Below are 14,135 nucleotides of genomic sequence, written 5' to 3' on the forward strand. Positions count from 1 at the left end.
ACTTCCTTGGCCAACTTCTCTTGGATATGCATCTGGTTGGGTATGTGTCTGATAAGATGTTTGCCAATGTTCAGTTGTCTTGGCTGGGTGTTGGAAGCACCTGATTTGATGATGTTTGACATCTCTCAGCTGCTTCTATCTGTTTTTCGCCATTTGCCTTTTTACTTTTGTTTGCTACATACTTAATAAACTCACTCTGCTTAAATAACTCACTCATTTGAAACCTGAGGTACAAATAGTATATAGGTAAGTCTCTCTGTGGAACAGACAGCAGTTGGGATAGTATCCACTTTGCAGGGTTTTCAAATTTTAAGTAGATAAGTGAAACCCTGTAGTATACCATTTGCCACAAGGTATATGGCCCCTGGATGTACAATCATATTTGCATTGTGGTGTCATTGTTTCCTGTGTTATCCTTTCTGTTTTCTTCCTTTGCTTGCCTCTTTGTAGCAGAACATTTTGCTTTTCTCAGGATGAAAATCACAGCCTATGTTTAACTGTATCGTTTGTTGTTCTTTGTGGGAGAGGGGCAGTTTTGGTAAGATAGATTTGGTGTTACATGTTTTAGGTTGACTCTGCATTCCATAACTTACAAAGAAGAGAGCTTGTTTGTATAATTTCATGTTGTGTGTAGTTATATCTAGAAATTGTATTATGTTTTCAAAAGTATCCTTAAGGGGCTGACATGAATAAGTGAGAAAAGGTGCTGGTTGTGAAGCCTGACAACTTGAGTGTGGTTCTTAAGATTCACATAGAAGGAGAGGACTGACTCCTGCAACTTGTCCTCCACATAGGCACTGCCACACACACACACACACACACACACACACACACACAATGTGACACGTTTTTAAAAATGTACCCTTAAATTAGGTAGTGTGACTAGTATAACCTTGTGTATAACAGTCTCTGTGGTGATGACAGACATAATGGTGTAACACTTGCTGCATATCTGTACTCCTGTCTTGAGTGTGCCCCAGTGATGTACGCCATTATTGAAGACCGTGTTCCAGAAACCACTTTTCCTTTTCTCTGTTGGTGTATGTGTGTGCTAGCTTGATGTGTTAGTTTGACTGGAAGTTTGCCTGAATCGATTGCTCTGGTGCAGCATTTCCTTGTGACTGTTTAAGAATCCAGTTCACTGACTGCTTCTGTTCTCAGTACTTCTCATTTTGTGACTCATATCAAGAAAACTCATTTGAAAAGTTAGTTATTTTGCTTTGGGCTGTCTGTCTCTAAGCCAGACAGGAACTCAAGGCAGGAACCTGGAGCTAAAACCGTAGAGGAATGTTGTTACTGGCTCATGACTGCGTATGCTCAGCTAACTTTCTTATGTGCCTCATCGATACCTGCCTAGGAGTGGAGTCAGTTACAGTGGGCTGGTCCCTCTCCCATCAACAGTCTCTCATAAACGCAGGAAAAGCAGTTTGATTGGGGCAGTTCCTCAGCTGAGGGTTTTTCCTTCCCAGGTGACCTGCTGCCATGCTCTTGTCTTCAGCAGCACTCCACCAGTGTCCACAGAGTCTTCTCATTATCTCCTTACATGCTGTCTCAGCAGCTCTTATAAAGGAAGACATTTCACTGGGGCTAGTTTACAGTTTCAGAGGTTCAGTCCATTATCATGGCGGTGTGCAGGCAGACATGGTAGAGTACTGCGTCTGAATCTGCAGGCAGCAGAAAGAGAGTGACACTGGGTCAGACTTGAGCTTTTAAAACCCCCGAAGCCCACCTTGCAGTGACAAGACCACATCTCCAATAATACCACTCCCTATGAGTCTGTGGCAGCCATGTTCATTCAAACCACCGCACATCCATATACTGGAATCTGTTCATTTGATCCTCAGGTAGTTCACATTTTTTTTTCTTATTGTATCCTTGGTGGTAGGACCACAAAAGCAGAATTACTGTACCAATGTATGTGATTTTTGCAAACTACTGCCTTGGATATGTTCTTTTTTTCTTCAGCCCCATGATAGTGTATGTTGTCAAGCCTTTTGGATTTTTACCAGCTAAAATTGTTGAGGAAAGGTTCATTGTATCATCTTGAGATGGTTTTGTCATGAACAGAGTGGTTTATTCTTTTGTATATTTAAAAGCTTTTGCAATACAAGTTGGAACTTTTTTATTGATTGTGTTACGACATGAGAGGTGTGTGTTCATTTTGGACAGAGACTCACCTTGGTAGCTCTGGCTGGTTTGAACTCAATGTGTAGCCCAAACCTTAGCCTTAATTTCCTGTGTGCTGGGATTTGAGCCGTATGCTACCAGCTACTGTACCTGGCCTATAGTAGTTTTATGTATATGTCTTTGCATTCCTTTAGTTGCTTTATGGTTTTGAGCATGAGCCTTCTCCCTGTTCCTGTCTTGTGATGGAATTTTACTGTGCTTTCTTGTACAGTTTCTTCCTACCTCAGTTAATGAAGAGAACTTCAGAAGACATTCCCAGAGGCCCATTTCCTAGGGGGCTTCTAGATCTCAGTAAGGTGCCAGTTGAGATTAACCATCATAGGCAGAGTATTTGTTGAAGTGAACCAAAGTTGCCTACTTACACAAGTACTAAATAATGAATAGTGGAAAAAAAATTTCTTAATATGTGAAATAATAGAAGCCCAGGAGTTAGCAGTCTGCAACTGACTACAACCTAACTGGGTGGAGAGCTTTTTAAGAAACCGTCCCTGACCCTTGTCCTCCACACACACACACACAGACACACACACACCCGCCCAAGTTTATTGAGAAGTGGTGGTTGTTTTCCTTAGAGTCTTGCTGTTTAATACAGGCTGACCTAGAACTTACTACCTAGCCTAAGCACAACTCAAACAGCAGTCCTTTCTGCTTCAGTCTTTTGAGTGCAGAGATTACCGAAGTGTACTAATTTGCCTGATCATTTTTTTTTTGTTTTCATAGTACTTACTAGGGATTGAAATAGGGTCTTGTACACATGGGATTTTTTTTTTTTAACTAGTTAAGGAAACTGGAATATATAGCTTCTGGGCTTTAGATGTTTTTTTTTTTTTCTGTTCATTTATTTCTTCTCAGACTTTTCTTGTATCTACTGTAAGACCAAAGACATAATTACTGGCATAATTTTCTTGAGATGGAAGCAGGGCAGAAGCTTTTTTTCTGTGGACAGTGTACTTAACCCCTCTGTTTTCCCCCACTTAATGTTGATGATGTTAGAACTCAACTCTTAGATTGATAATTAAATGTAGAATTCTTAATACCCAACATTTAGTAAGCTCTTTACTATGTGTTAATTACAATAACATAGTTATTAGTTTGTCTATTGGGTCACTATAAACCCAAATTTTAGGCTCAACAATTGATTTTATTAATTTTTAGGTCTGATAAAATTTGGTAGATTTATTCACACCAACCAGATTAGAATTGGCTGAGGAACTAAACAATGTTAATCTTAATTATTAAGGGACTATTCTGGTTATAAAGTATACTTGGCTATTTGTGTGGAACCTGAAACTAAATTACCCATTAACACTTACGTAGTGTTCATTGAAGTCTGGCCAAGTGTTTTTAGGCTGTTTTATTTCAGCTTGATAAGACCTGAAGAATTGTTTTATTACAAAGATCAGCAGGAGTACCAAGATAGTAGCTTTGGGGTGAAGATACGACTGCCTCCTCTCTCCCCTGGAAGGGTAGTAGCTGACCACATGAGTTTACTTTCTCTATAAAAGGTGCACGGCACACAGTGGCTTCCTGTGAGGACAGTGCAGTGGTTTGCCTGCTCCTCTGTGTCTGCCCCTATCTAAAAACAGTTGGTTCTCCTTGGGATGTTGGAGAGCGTGCTTTCCTTGCCTACTACTAGCAGGTTTTGTGTCTACGTGGTTTTTTGTTTTCCTTTGTTTGCTTGGTTTGGTTCTTTACTACCAACTGATTTACTTGCTAGTTCTCAGAGAAACTGATGCCTTCTTGACAGGTACATCTGACTTGTTTTATTATTATAAATGGGACAGATTGCTTGGTAGCAGAATGCTTAAGTGCTATGGACATTAACCTGCACTTATGGTGTGACACCTACTAAAGAGAGCTTTTGGGACCTCAGGACAGTAGTGCAAGTGTTTGGGATACTTGTGATATAATATGTCTTCAGGCTGGTGGTAGGAAAAATCTTGTAAACTTGTGGTGAAAATAGGGCTCCCATATAGAAACTTAGATTTCTATAACTTGGTTTTATTCTGTTCCCCCCCCCCCCCTGTGGTATCTTAGAAACTTGTAGAGAGGAGACCAGAAACTGAAGTGGAAGGCACTTAAATAAGTCCAGTGGGCTAGGGGGAAAGAGGGAGTCTGAAACAGAGACAGGATGAAAGAGAGATGAGGAAATAGCCCGTAAGAGTATTTGATACAGAGGCTGGCCTGTAGACAGTGTTAATGTTACTAGCGTTAATTTTCAGGTTCTGGTTCTGATAATTTATCCACCTGCATATATGCCTTTACACCAGAAGAAGGCATCAGATCTTATTATAGATGTTTGTGAGCCACTATGTTGTTTGATGGGAATTGAACTCAGGACTTCCAGAAGAGCAGCCAGTGCTCTTAACCTCTGAGTCATCTCTTCAAGCCCCTACTTTTTGTTAGTGTTTTTCATTCATTAATATCTGCAGAAATAGTTGTTAATTGGGGGAAAACTGGAGAGATTTATTGGTCATGGAGTGAGAATTTGACTTCCGAGAGAAGGGAAAGCTCCTACAAAGAAAGCATAAAGGTCAACATGTCAGGGTAATTGTCACTGAGCCTGGTGACATAGTTTCATATCTGGACATGGTAGGAGGAGAGAGCTGACTGTTACAAGTTGTCCTTGATCTCAACTGAAACACAAGTGGTATGTGTGTACCACCCCCTTCAATAAATAAATGAAAAGACTTTGCTTTACCCCTGCTCAGTTTCTGATTTTATAATTAGATGCAAAGGGCGAACAGAAAGAAGAATCTATGGTGTTAATAGCACAGCTAAGTCTTTATTCCTGCTAGAGACATGGATATGACCTATACTTGGATGCAACATATCTTTTGGAATTTTGTTGGAAATTACTGTATTTGTTAAGAAAATAAAAAGGAGGCTCACAGTTGTATGAACTTTGGCTTATCTTAGAGTTAAGGGGAGAATGTGAAACCAAACACCTTAGGCTGGAAATCCATCCTCACTTTTCTCCATAAGATTAAGATCTACCTGAAATGTTCATTTAGTATGATAATTCATATAGAAAATGAGTTTAAAATATCCTTATTTAAAATGCTACTATTGGGATTAGGGAAATGTTGGGTATTTTTAAGAGCTTAGAGGTGGGCAGACTTTGGCAGTGCAGGTATGGGCTTTCCAGGCAGTGATTCTTGGTTTTAATTCTGTTAGCTGGCATTTTCTCCCTTCTTTGAGATAGAATTTATTACAGGCTGGCCTTGAACCCCCTAACCTTCTGCATCCCTCCCAAATCTAAGATTACAGATGTGCACAATCATACGCTCAATGGTGAGATCTTGAAGAGGGGTTTAGTAATAGTATCTGTTAAACAGCATGGTTGTAAAGACAAGCAATGTATGCCATGCTATGCGTGACACTGGCTAAGAACTAAGTAAATATCAGCTGCTGTTGATACCAGCTGCTCTACTGCCTTTGTTTTATATGTGACAGGTAAGGTAAAGACTCTAGACTAGTAGTTCTCAACATTCCTGATGCTTCAACCTGTTAGTATAGTTCCTCGTGTTGTGGTGAACACCAGCGATAAAATTGTTTTCATTGCTACTTCATAACTGTAACTTTGCTATGTTTGTGTTTTCTGATGGTTGTAGGTAACCCCTGTGAAAGGGTCCTTCGACTTCCAGGTTAAGCAATGCTGTTCTAGACAACTTGTCCAAAATCACATTTGAATACTAAAAATCTATTATTTACCTTCTAAGATGTTTGTGATAAACATTTGAAAAAAAAAACAGCTGATGGATAGTCTTTTTATTTATTGTTACTAAGAACTGAATATTTTCAGAGCAACTTCTCCAGTAACATACTTTGTTTTCTTGTAGGATCTGGAGTTTCATGGAGTCATGAGATTTTATTTTCAAGATAAAGCTGCTGGAAACTTTGCAACAAAATGCATTCGGGTATCTAGCACGGCAACCACTCAAGATGTGATTGAAACACTGGCAGAGAAGTTCCGCCCTGATATGCGCATGCTGTCCTCTCCCAAATATTCCCTCTATGAAGTGCATGTCAGTGGAGGTCAGTGGAGGCTGTGTCCTGACCTGGGGTCATAGCTTGTGCAGTGTGATAATCCGGTCCCAGGCTTGCTGCTCGACTCCTTTTTCTTTCTTTACCGTGTCAAACAGTCATTGGCAGGATGGCAACTGTTCAAATTCTTGTATATAACTATTAGAAGTTATGATAACATTTTATATATGATTATTTCTTTTTTAAGACTTATTTATTGATTATGTATACAGGGTTCTTCTTGCATCTATGCCTTCAGGCCAGAAGAGGGCACCAGATCTCATTACTGATGGTGTGAGCTACCATGTTGTACTAGGAATTGAACTCAGGACCTCTGGAAGAGCAGTCAGTGCTCATAACTTCTGAGCCAATGATTATTTCTTTAAAATAACCAGCCCAACAATTATTTCTTTAAAATAAATGCCATTAACATTTCATTAAAAAGATTTGCCCAACCTTTCTGTCTTATATATCAATAGCAGTGTGTGCTACATGCTTTTGTATAAAATTCAGCTATAGATGATAATGCCATGGTTACTTGTAACTCAGATAAATATTGTATAGGTTAAATCAGTGATCTTGCCATATATTTTTGCATTCTGTTAACAGCACTTTTTTATTCTTTGGAAACAGTAGGACATCTTGAGGAAAATCTCCTTATATATTTTGTAATTTCTGCTTGTTTTAACATTAGCAGTTGTTGCGTGAGATTATTACTGGGGAGACATGAGCAAATATTTACTTACCCCAGATAGAGAATCAACAATAGACCAGAGTCCATCTTGATGAACCATTGAGTTTTGGGGGAGTTTACTTAGAGGAATATGAGTGAGGGGGCTATTTATAAGAGCAGAAATGACTCGAAGACAGCTATGTCATAAAAAGCCCAATCTCGTATGGGTGACAGCTCTTGAACGCTGAAAAGCTGTAACGTACCACAAATCTCAACAGATTGGAGGTTGCTCTTTCTGGTCAGGTTGACTGGTCTCTGCTCCTTTGTAGCTTAGCTAGTCAGAGTTTTAGCTTAATTTGTCTGAGAGTATCTCAGTAGTCCTTACTGCATATATATGTTTGTAGAGGTAGGGAGCCTAGAGAGTCTGATCAGTTTTAGGGACTTCCTGAAGCTGTTGAGTTGTGCTTCCCTGTAGGGATGGAGTGTTTGACATCTCTTTTGCAGACTCTTTGTCTTAATGTGTTTTTCTTCAAGATGGAGGTTTTCTCCCCCAGAAAATTGCTGTATAACAGCAGTTAATAAAAGTGTCTTGCAACTCAATACCACAAGTTAGGCTGACTAGAAATGCAAAAATGTAAATATTTTATAGATACTTTTGAAAATGTTTAATAACGTATTAAAAAGTTTTAAGTACAACAAATATTGCTAAAAAGGGTTATATATGGCACAACACCAATTTCAGTACATCTTAATTTTCAGCTATAAAGTTTTTGAGACATATTTTTTCTTTATTTTTATGTATACAGCTTTCTTTGTACATTTGAAATAAGATTGGAATGTTTTTGATAATGTTGATTTTCAAGTGTTACACACCTTTTTTCAGGAATGTATGATATGGTCCATATTTATTACTTTATGACTCCCTGTGTAAATTTTAACCAGATTAAAATCAGCAGCAGAGGGTGTTCTCCGTTCCAGGTGATTTTCTTGGAGATATGTTTTCTTTGACCTGCACACCTCTATAAATAGGATAACAAGAAAAGAAACTTCTGTTCAGCCTGTTTGGTTATTCGAATATCACCACCAAGGGCCTTAGAATAATATGAAAAATTAGAAGTTGAGTTTTAAAATTATGATTATAAGTTTTCAAAAAGCTCTTCACGTGTTTTTCCTTATCTTCTTTCTTTGTTCTCTTTGTTTTCCGTTTTATTTCATGCTGTGAATTAAAGCCAGGGTCTCAAGCATGTTAGGCAAGCTATCTCTCTAGCCTCAGCACCTGAGTACAATCTTTGGATAGTGAATTATTTGGCCATAAAGAACACATAGCACTTCCTTGTATTATGTAGTTTCAAATAGTTAATATTTAACAAAGACTTGGTTAGCTTTCTAAAAAATAGTACATATAAATGAAAGGAAAACTAAACTTTGTATTTTATTCTTGATTATAACAACACTAATGAGAATTGTGCCTCCTGAATCTGGTGAGCTTCTCTGGCACAGGGCCTCCTTTTGCATCCGCACAATACTGGCAGAACATTTGCAGCAGATGTTATAGAACAGGAGCTCACTTGGAGCCAGGGTTCTTTTAGTGTCTGGTAGGTACATCTGCCCCTTACACATATCAGAGCTTGTTTGTGGCCTACTGTCTCTGGGCCCCACTTCTTATCTGCTTTGCTTTCATGGGCTAACGCCTGGGTCCAACCCTTGGTTCAGTCATAGGGAAAATAAATTGATTATTTATTTATTTGTTTAATATTATTGGGGTAGTGTGCACATGTCATGGAGTATGTGTTTGGAGGTCAGAGGACACTTTGATTGAGGGGAAGACTAATGCATCTATCACTGGAGACAGGTGATGGGCCTGTTGCCATTTCTTGATAAGGAAGATCTGAGGCATCAGTGGGATTGTATGTACCATCAACGTGATTTCCTTATCTTGTAGTTGTATATGAGATAGTTGGATATATAGAAATGTTCATCTCTTTAGTTTCCTCAGTTAGATCAGAATAAAGGAAGTATTCTTTCCTGGTCAGTGTCTGGCACTGAATCTACCATGACAAACACACTAGCAACAAAATAGCCTACTAATTAAAACTGATTTGACATTCTTAACAATATATTTTACCTGGTCAGTGTCTAGCATGGTAGAGCAGTAGCTTCAAGGTGCTGGACTGTTTCAAAGTGATTTGAGATTATATACAGTGCATTTCAATCTATCAGCAGGTAATTGAGGGACTTAAGTATCTTATGTGCATAAATTAAAGTTATCTCTTATGGCAGATATTGTGTTTCTGCCATGAAATGACCACGGCTTTTTCTTTTTTCTTTTTTTCATTTCATGTTTTGAAGAAGAAAGAAGATTAGACATTGATGAGAAACCTCTAGTTGTGCAGTTGAACTGGAACAAAGATGATCGGGAAGGTCGATTCGTCCTTAAGAATGAGAATGACGCCATTCCTGCCAAGGTGGGAGCAGTCCCTGTGTCTGATGCCAGCTGCAGTCCAGGGCTGGGTCAGTGGAATGAACAAGGCTATGTTCTGCCATAGGAGCTTCTCTTTTTCCTATAGTCTTTTACCTCCAAAAACACACTTGGGAAACACCCTTTTCTACCTGTTTTATCTTTTAGTTCACCCATTGTTCAAGAAGAAAGTTCTATATGCTTTTGAGAAAACCCTGATAACCAATTTGTCATTTTTATCTTTCTTCCAAATTATAGAATCAAAGTTGTTCCTGTAGGAAATAAAAAGGACAGAGGAAATGTTGAGTACCCACTTGCATGTGCAGCTTCCTAAGGCACATTTAATGCATTTTCATATTGATGAGATATGAGGAGTCAAGATGAGGAGTCAGAAAACGTCCTTGGGTTTTTGGGTGGTGTGGTAGACTGTTGCAGTTGCTCTTTTGTTGCTATGATAAGCTAGCCTGACAGAAAACATGTAAAGGAGTAAGGGTTTGCTTTGACTCATTTCCTGGGGCAGTCCTGGAGGCAGGATTACATCATACTCCACTGAGATAACTGGAAAGTGTGTAGTTGTATGCTCAGTTGAGTGGCATCTTATGTAACATTTTGGTATTAACAAGTAATAGCAAATACAGAGGTTGAAAATATTGTCTAAATTTTCGCCTTATGAAAGGAGTTTCCTGCTGTCTCGTGTCCATGTTGTGTGCTATCCTGGATAGCTAAACAGAAATGCTTTTGGTCTTCCTCGTCACTAGGTTCTGGTGGTTAATTTGTGGCAAATATGTGTAAAGTAGAATGGATTCCATGGCTTTGCTATCCTTGCTTTATACCCTCATTGCAGCTGCTGTTATTCCCATCTGTTTACTTTGCTATTGACCACTGACCCTTACTGGAACGTATGAACTTTTCTTACCAGTACAATGTCCTAAGTATCTATGAAAGAAAAAATGGAATAATAATAATAATAATGTTTTTTCATTTACCTCATAACAAAGCTTTGTTTTTCCCCTCTTCCACATCATAACTATTATTTTTCTTTATGTATTAAACTACTTAAAAATAATGTAGCTTTGTGTGTTAACAGGACAATTTTATAGGTTAAAAATTCAGACTAACGCCAGGTGGTAGTGGTGCACACCTTTATTCCCAGTACTCAGGAGGCAGAGGCAGGCAGATCTCTGTGAGTTCAAGGCCAGCCTGGTCTACAGAGTGAGTACTATCTAGGACAGGCTCCAAAGCTACAGAGAAACCCTGTCTTGAAAAACAAAAAAAAAAAAAAACCAAAAACAAAAACAAAAAAAAAAATTCAAACGAGGATACGCAATTAATAACAAGATAAGTAAAATAAATCAAACATTTTCCAGAAATAGTTACAACTTTGGTTCATGAAAATTAGCTTATAGATAGCTACTGCTAGCATCTCTTTTGCAGTAGAAACATACTCAGTAGACCTTTTCCTCCTCATCTCCAGTAGATTACCTTCTCTCAAGTTACTTTATGGTAACTTTTGAGTTTTACTTATTAAAAATCAGATTTCCTGATTTGCATCCCATTTTCTTTCTTTCCATTTTTTATTGCACCCTATTTTGTGTGTGAATTTGGATTTTTATTTTCTTGTTAGTTTTAAATTGAGGTGAGATTTACATATGGTGAAATGTATGCATCTTGAGCGTACAGTTTGCTTGGTTGTGACAGATTTTACAGTGTTATTCTCCCCACCCTGGCCCCTTCCTGTTTGAGTTTGTTTACTTGTTTGGCTTCTGCGGTGAAGGCAGTAGTGGAGCCTGAGGAGCCGGTGTGGATCCTGGGTCATGGTTAGTGGGCTGATGATGTTACTTTTACCAGAAGGCTCAGAGTAATGGACCTGAGAAGCAGGACAAAGAAGGCGTCATTCAGAACTTCAAGAGAACTCTTTCAAAGAAAGAAAAGAAGGAAAAAAAGAAGAGAGAAAAAGAGGCACTGAGACAAGCCTCTGATAAGGAAGAAAGGCCTTCACAAGGGGATGACAGGTAGGTCTTTCTGGAAATATTTTTGCCACTGTGTGTGCTACAAACCAAGTGTGTATAATACAGCAAACCTGACTCAGTGATGGGTAAATGATGGCAAAGCTGAATGATACTGCCAGGTTTATTTTGGAAACTTGTCTTTTTTTTTTTTTTTTTTTTGTAGCAGGTAGCCCTCTCAAGAGAGGAAGACTCTGTTCACTTTAGGCAAACACTAGTTAATGTTTTTTTCTGAGAAGACCACCAAATTCAGTTGTCCTTATGTCTTCAGCTAGTCCTTTGAAACTCGTTTCTGTGACTTTGAAGCAATTATGGTTCTATATTTTGCTCATATAAACTGACCAGAGTTGGTAGGACTAGGCCACTGAACAGATATTCCTTCTCAAATTGAGATGCAGCTTGGACATCCTGTTTTTATCGCAGAAACTCTGTTGTAGATGTAGCCTCTTATGAGGTGATGCCTGTGTAGTTGATTGTGAATAGTATAAAGTAGGCTTATTTAATGGAGTTATGCAAGAGAGAAAAGGTGAATGGACATGCTGCTCCTGTATGGAAAGCATCCTAGAAAAGGGAAAATTTAAATAGGACACCATGTGGCTTGCTCTTTCCTTGGTTTGCTTTATGAGAGGTACATTATTTGGTTTAGAAAATGAACTATTTCAGATGAATAAAATCATTTAACCTGATAGTTTAAAGTGTGACTTATTTGGAGATAAATTATTTTATGATTACATATTGGTTATAATTATGTTGATATTGTTAAAATTTATTCAAGTATTTGGTTTGTTTTTTTTTTTTTTTTCATTATACCTTATATTCAGTCTCTGCCCATCACTTTGTACAATTGACTGGCTTTAAACTCTCAGATCTACCTGCCTCTGCCACCTGAGTGCTGGGATTAAAGCCATGCACTGCCACCTTACTGAAAAACTGTGTTTTTAATCTCATGGTAATTATCACATGGTAAGTAGTAAACAACAGGCCTATACGGGAACAGATGTACACAGATTACACTTGCCATTGTGATGTATGTATTTCTGAGAGGAAAAAATGTTTAAAATATCGTTGGTGATCTTTTCTTCTTACAGCGAGAATTCTCGACTGGCTGCTGAAGTTTACAAAGACATGCCTGAAACGAGCTTTACTCGGACAATTTCTAATCCTGAGGTAGTAATGAAACGGCGGCGGCAGCAAAAACTTGAGAAAAGAATGCAAGAGTTTCGGAGCTCAGATGGGCGGCCTGACTCAGGTACAGAGAGAATTGCTTTTCTTCATATTCATAGTGGAATGTATTCAATTGTACTTCTTATAAATGTATTTCTTACACTAGAAAAAGGTGAAGTAGCCTTTTAGTAGCAAATATGTCCCATGTATGTCTCACAGAATTCTTCTTATTTAGAGATGGCATCAGTCACATACTTAGCCACATGGCCCTTTTCCTCCACGCCTCCACCCTGAAAACATTAAACATAGACTAAAGACAGGAAAGATAATTACCACAGTCTTGAAAATTATTAACTCACATTCTTTTCTTTCACTATGTGTTGCTTTGTAAGTACCAAACTTGAGACAGATTACACACTTACTAGTTCTTTATATTTTAGTACATTTTCATGAAGAGTGAAGCTTCATAATAAAATATAACTCCTGCACCAACACTAACACACACACACACACACACACACACACACACACGTACACGATTTATATAATTTCAAGTCTGTCATTCTAGAATTCCCTTTTAGTTTCCTTTGTGTTTTGTTGTTTTGTTAAAAACTTAGGTGTGCTGGTTGGCTTTTATGGACTAGCCTAAACATATTTGGGAAGAAGGAATCTTAGTTAAGAAAATGCCTCCATAAGATTGGCCTGTAGGCGAGTCTCTGGGATATTGTCTTGATTAATGATTGATGTGTGGGGGTGTCCAGCTTGCTGTGGGTGTTGTTACCTCTAGGCTGGTAGTTTCGGGCTGTAAAAGAAAGCAGGTTGAGCAAGCCATGAGGAGCAAGTAAGTAAGCAGGGATCCTCCATAGTCTCTGCTTTGGTGTTGCTCTTACGTTCCTGCCCTGACTTCTCAGTAATTGATGGACAGCTGTAAGCTGACATAAACCCTTTCCTCCCCAAGTTGCTTTTGCTTATGGTGTTGTTTGCATCTATAGAAGCCTTACCTAAGGCACTAGGTTTTTTTGTCTCATGTATTTTAGTGACATCCTCTGATGCTCATTATTGTTTTCCCTTCTGTTTTTTGTTTTCTTGATTAGGATATAGATACAGGTGTAAATGAAGCTATTGGTGTGACAAGAATATTTTCTTTAGTGTCCTCCAAGGTTGACCAGTGATTATTAAAACTTTCTCATGAACTTGGGTTTAAGATTTCTTCCGCATCAATTTGAAGTTCACTGCATCTGTTTTCCTTTGGTTTATGAGTCACTCCTGGAGCCAGTTGATAACGCCTGTGGTTTCAGTGGCTTTCTTTCATGGGGACGTGGGGAAGGATCTGTTCCTTTGCCTTGGAGATAGTGTGCAAGTAGCCCTTCTTCCTTTAAACTTTTGTGATTTTGTGTTGGGATTAAAGGTGTGTGCCACCACCACCCAGCTTGTTTTATTTTCTTTACTTTAGAGTTTTGCCCCTGTACAAATGCAATACATTTAAAGGAATGTGGCTTCTGTTGCTGTACATGGCAGTGCAGGCTGTATTAGCACAGGATTTTCTTGCCTTGTTTTCTTCATAGTATTTTGCAGTTGCTTAGTGTTTCTGTGGGAAGTAGATTTGATAAAGAGAGTTGAA

The 14,135-nt window shown here is 38.5% G+C and overlaps 1 protein-coding gene across 17 annotated transcripts in view; it reads left to right on the forward strand.

The window, feature by feature from the left end:
• Positions 1-14,135, forward strand: part of Afdn (afadin, adherens junction formation factor) — a 126,163-nt gene that overhangs the window by 28,167 nt on the left and 83,861 nt on the right. For 9 of the 17 annotated variants that reach the window (XM_050135994.1, XM_050135999.1, XM_050136001.1 and 6 more), the window contains exons 2-5: positions 6,030-6,225; positions 9,236-9,351; positions 11,193-11,356; positions 12,439-12,599. In XM_050135994.1, the coding sequence (XP_049991951.1) occupies positions 6,030-6,225; positions 9,236-9,351; positions 11,193-11,356; positions 12,439-12,599 (637 nt within the window). The remainder of the gene's footprint in view (positions 1-6,029; positions 6,226-9,235; positions 9,352-11,192; positions 11,357-12,438; positions 12,600-14,135) is intronic. The other 8 variants (XM_050135997.1, XM_050136008.1, XM_050136009.1 and 5 more) reach the window with 3 other exon arrangements.

Source organism: Alexandromys fortis, unplaced genomic scaffold, assembly GCF_014885135.2.
Source record: "Alexandromys fortis isolate MF-2015 unplaced genomic scaffold, M_Fortis_MF-2015_v1.1 scaffold_23, whole genome shotgun sequence".
In the NCBI taxonomy this organism is placed as follows: Eukaryota; Metazoa; Chordata; class Mammalia; order Rodentia; family Cricetidae; genus Alexandromys; species Alexandromys fortis.